The 5559-nt window shown below is 36.9% G+C and overlaps 1 protein-coding gene across 1 annotated transcript; it reads right to left on the bottom strand.

Annotated features, from left to right (window-relative positions):
- Positions 1 to 720: 720 nt before the first annotated feature.
- LOC111888732 (F-box protein At1g30790) lies at positions 721 to 1896 on the bottom strand. The gene has a single exon (XM_023884847.1). It carries the CDS (start codon positions 1894 to 1896, stop codon positions 721 to 723), a length of 1176 nt encoding a protein of 391 aa, XP_023740615.1.
- Positions 1897 to 5559: the final 3663 nt, after the last annotated feature.

Below are 5559 nucleotides of genomic sequence, written 5' to 3'. Positions count from 1 at the left end.
AGAAACATACATTCACACATACATTCTTAGACACACATTCACACATACACAGATTCATATACATACGTATATATACATTTGAGTCGCAATTATGTAGGAGATCCGTCGCTATTTCTTTCCGTAGGTATTCCGTAGAAAAGTTTGAGTCGTCAATAATCCGTAGGAAATCCGTCGCTATATCTCTTCGTGGTTATTCCGTCGGTAAATTATCTACGGAAAAGTGTCGTCGGTATTCCGTAGGTAATCTGTCGCAATTCCGTTGCTAACATTTACCCATGGACGATTATGCTACGACACATTTTCCGTCACAATTCCATAGGTAAAGCCGTATACCTACGGATATCACCTACATTTTTATCTTTAAAAAGCTTAACTTTGGGCCTCATGCAAAAACTGAAAGCAACAAAGAATTCTAATAAGATTTAATTACCTAAATTGAGGACCATGTGCATATCACTAATAATAGAGCACATCACTATATTATGTTTTTTCATTTAATAATGTTCCAATGATTTTACAAAATCAGCATAAAATTAAATGGGCCAAAAGCTTGATATCCGTCTAGAACCTTTGACACTGAGAATTATTATGATAAATGAAAATGTACATCCTTCAAGAATGCATGCTCTGCATTCGAAGTTCAATAGGATTTGATATTATCCGAGCGAATGCCCAATGGTATGTCAACGAGTCTTAATAAATTAGAGGTTGTTGATATCCTTAGTTATTATAAGAATAAACACTATAATTCACTTGCTCATGCAAAAGTAGGGTTTCCACGTACGAGCCAACAAAGAATAAACCATATCTTCCATAAATCCCAATTTCTTTGATGTGTTCTGACCGGGGTTCATAGACAACAAGTGCAGCAGGTTCTTCATCACGACCTTTCAGTCCCAATATAGGTTTACCACTCTTTGTAAACCCGAGTGTAATATTAGGGCGAAAATCCCATATATTTGGTGTTTTAATGGTGAATAGCTTTGTAAACAAATTAGGGACAACACGATCCATCATCCATACAACACAAACTTGTTTGTTGATGTTTCTACTATATTCAAGCACAGCTAGAGACTCCCATACCTTAGAAATGGACAAATTAACACATCGCTGGTGTGCTAAACAGTCTGGTAAGTTTACCATTCTAAATTCTTCGGTAGTCATATCATATGACATAATTAGATTATTTCGGAGACTCGGAATCCCATCAAAACAAAACCGATAAATAAACTTATCTATAACCACTTGCTCCCATGTAAGTGTAATCGTTCCATTAGGGGGTTTGCTAGATGGAATTCTCCAACATCCAGCGCTTAACGTAAAAACCTCAACTACCCAGTGCATGTGATCCTTAGTTCTTGGATCCGCATACGTAACACGTTTAAACTTCACAACTGTAGGGTCATTAGTGGCAGGAGAAACCCCAAAACCAAGAACAGTACTTTGTTCTTCACACCACTGTGAAGACACATGCGTAGTTATATAAACTGATTTTCTAATCGAAGGATTCCAAAGAACAACCCCCTTCACTGTTTCATCGTTGGTGGATCGACCTGGATCTTTATAATAACTGTACAAACACAGCAGTCCATGAGAGCTACCGACAACAGATTGTAAATTCTTAATTAGTTTAGGAACAGTCGAAGTGAACTCGTGTAGGGTGAAAGTGTCATCATCCACAAACGAAACAAATCTATCCTTAGCAGACCATGGATCATTGTACCATACAGATAGACGCTGCGGTTGAGTCTGGCTGACGTTGTATTCAGCAATAAACTCCGAGCTGTCGATCAAAGATTTCCATGGTTGTGAGACGGATCTGAATTTAAGTAATGATTTTACAGGAAGTCTTTTGATGATTTCAAATTGGATTTGGAAAGGAACGTAGTCTGACATTTCGATATTAATGGGAGGTGCTTAGCTCTTGGTGATATAATTTTTTAGGGTTGATAATAATGGGAGCATCGTGGAGTTCTGCAGGGTGGGGAATATGAATTTTTGGCCACCGATTCTACTGTGCTGATGTTTTTGTATAAAGGTGATAATACAATATTTTATTTTACCTAGTAATGTGCTTTCCATGGGACTTGGTCCCCCGATGACTAGCCAGTAAAATAGATCCTATTTTATATTATTATCTCCTTCTTTTTAGTAGCTTTTATGTTTTGTAAACGTTATACAAATCTTTGTAGCTTTTCAATGAAGTACCACGACAATCTTGCTTCACTTTGCATAACACTTGGTATCAGATCCGATCCTGAAAGCCTGGTGTAAGAGTGAAGGGAGAGAAGAACCTATCAGTAAACACGAGTGAACGTACGAGAATATACACGAGTGAATGAGAGTATGCTAATGGAGAATCTTCTTCGGTGGAAAGAGTGTTGGAATCTTATTGATCCGGGTTATAAAGAACCAGCAGCAGGATCCAAAGAGACAGATGTTGAGAAGACGACAAGAGCAGAACTGAAGATCAAGGATCTTAAAGATAAATACTAGTTGTTTGCAACGATTGACAGAGGTATTTTGAAGACAATACTCCAAAACGAAACATTTGGGGGCCAATGAAACCAAAATACCAAGGAAATGAAAGGGTTCAAAGATCACATTTACACGCATTTCGAAAGGAATTTGAAAAACTACTACGTACCCTAATTGATGGATTCAACTACATTGTAGTACCCATTGAAGAGGAAAAACACATAGATCGCTTAAGTGTCGATGAGCTCTAGTCTCTAGAGCTCCTTTATTGTGCATCAACATAAATTCCAAAGGAAGACAGCCAGACAGGGGAGGAAGAGCACGTACTAAAGATGAAAAATGAAGAAAGAAGCGTCAGAGGGAGAGGTTGAGGTCAGTTTGGTAGCAACTATGGTCTTGTACGAGGGAGACATATGTTCAATAAGGAAGTGATTGAGTGTTGGAATTGTTATAAGTTGGGACACTACCAATACGAGTGTCCTGACATGGAAAAGAAAGCAAACTTTGTAGAGCTTGATAAAACTGATGAAGTTTTGTTGATGGTGTATGTAGAAGACAATTAAGCAATGTGAAGTGAATAATAGATTCTTGATTCAGGGTGTAGTGACCACATAAGTGGTAATAAAGAATGGATCTCAGATCTGGACTCGCTGTGTGAAGTTATGAAACGACAATCGTATTGTTGTTGTAGGAACTGGCTGATGGTGAGTGGGATGACTTATCTTATTTCAAGCGTATATTATATACCTACAATAAAAAGTAATGTGGTTGAGCGTTGGATAACTGCAAGAAACGAGCTTGGGTGTGTTGTTTCAGAATGGAACTTGCAAGGCTAACTGAACAATGATCGTTATTATGTACTCACAAATGATTGGAAACATGATGTTTCCTCCCATTGCTAAAATAGAGTCAAAACAACTTGCATGCTTACATGTTTAGACAGTGGATGAGGTGAATCTATGCCATTGCCAGGATGGGTACTTAAGCTACACAGGCTTACATGATAACCTTATCAAGTAAGGGGATGGTAGAAGGAATGCTAACAATTCAAACTCCAGAGAAGTTATGTATAAGCTTCTTGGTAAGCAAGCAACATGGCAAAAGCTTTCCAAAGAAGAGTTTATGGAACTCAACACACTAGCTGTAATCTGATTAATACAATGTAAAATAGGAATAAAAGGTATATTTCAACCTTTATTGACAAATTTACATGAAAGACGTGGGTATATATACCTTCTAAACCGAATACCAGAAGCCTTTTATGCCTTTAAGATCTTCAAAGCAGTTGTCGAAAAAGAAGTGGGTGCAAGTATACTTTGTCTAACAACTGAACGGTGAGGTGAAATCAACTAAAATGAATTCGCTAGTTTCTATAATGAAGGGATCGATAGACTACTCATCACAACGACGTATTCACCTTAGCAGAACGGTATTATCGAGCGTAAGAATCGTACAATTATGTGTTGGATCTTTACAAAATAAAAAACAAGTGCATGTGAACTCTTGTGACATTATTGATGAACAATAAGGAATAGGCGGCAGCTATGAATAGTAGAGCTTACAATTGAAAAGTAAATGCTGGAAATATGGAAAGGCTTAACAAAATGCAAAGTAAATGCTGGAAATATGGAAAGACTAAAGAAAATGCAGGAAAATTGAAAGACTTGTAGCTGTTATGAATACTAGTTATTATTTTCTGAGTAAACATTGAATTAATCTTCAATGCTCTGCTTTGATTCAAAGGCTTAAACACCAATCTTTGCACAAAGATATTCAAAACAGGCTGCTAGAAGAACTTTCATAAACAATTCTACTAGTTGTTCTTCAGTTCTACAAAACATCAGCTTGATGCTTTCGTCTGCCACTAGTTTTCTTATGAAATGATGCTTAATTTTTGTGTGTTTGGTTTGTCCGTGCATGACTGAATTCTTTGTCATTGCAATCACGGATTGATTGTCATAGTAAATCACAAGTAGATCACAGTTCAGTTTGCTCTTGCATGAGGTCACTCATAAGTTTTCTTAACCAAATTGTTTGACACGTTGTGATTAAGGTTGCCACATATTCCGCCTCTGTTGTGGATAATGACATGGTTTCATGCTTCTTTGATAACCATGAGATAATTCCAATTCCAACATTGAAGTAGTTTCCATTAGTGATCCTTTTATCTTCTTATGACCCTCCCTAGTCAATGTCAATAAATCCTTCCAACAGTAGTTTCTTTGACTTCATATACCATATTCCGTAATGATTGGTGTATACAACATAATGAATGATCCTTTTTACTTACCCAAAATGTTGTTTTGTAGGTGAATTCATGAATCTTGGGACCATACCAATAGCATCGGTTATGTCTGGTCTTGTGTGTGTAAAATATATTCGTCTCCTAACTATGCTCTAGTACATATGGGTTCAGCGATTCCTATACCATTGGAACTTACAACTTTCTCATTCCTATTCATGTGTTGTGATGGGTTCTTCATTCATTACATTGAGATCTTTCATCAAGTCTATGACATATCACTCTTGTGCAATAAAGATACCCTTGTTGGTTTGTTTCACCTCGATAACAAGAAAATAATGTAACCATCCAAGATCAGTCATCTCAAAGGTTCTTCTCATTTCCTCCTTGAACTTTTGTATGAGTTTCATTGAGGATCCTATGTATATAATTTCATCTACATAGAGACTAACCAACATGATATATTCTACTCCTTGCATCTTGTAGTGCATAGTGGACTCTTTGGGACTTTTCTTGAAGCCATTTTCCATGAAGAAACTATATATCAATCTTGCTATACCACGAGCATGGGCCAGATTGAGCCCATACAAATCCTTTTTTAACTTGTATACCTTCTCCTCTTGTCTAGTTAATATGAACCCTTTAAGATCTCCATTCAAGAAAGCTAAATTAACATCAAATTGTTAGACTTCCCACTCTCTTTGTGATGTTAATGTGAGGATCAATTGTATGGTTCCTATCCTTTCCACCAACGATAACGTCTCGTCATAACACATACCTTTCTCTTGCTTAAAGCCTCAAGCGACAAGTATGATTTTGTGTTTTTGTAGGCTCCCAAT

This window comes from Lactuca sativa, chromosome 2 (assembly GCF_002870075.4).
Source record: "Lactuca sativa cultivar Salinas chromosome 2, Lsat_Salinas_v11, whole genome shotgun sequence".
Classification (NCBI taxonomy): Eukaryota; Viridiplantae; Streptophyta; class Magnoliopsida; order Asterales; family Asteraceae; genus Lactuca; species Lactuca sativa.
Note: the sequence above shows the minus strand (reverse complement) of the source record. Positions and strands in the feature narration are given on the sequence as shown.

Bases quoted from the DNA above. Each gene is read 5' to 3' on its own strand.
- LOC111888732 (XM_023884847.1), bottom strand. From the start codon at position 1,896: ATGTCAGACTACGTTCCTTTCCAAATCCAATTTGAAATCATCAAAAGA.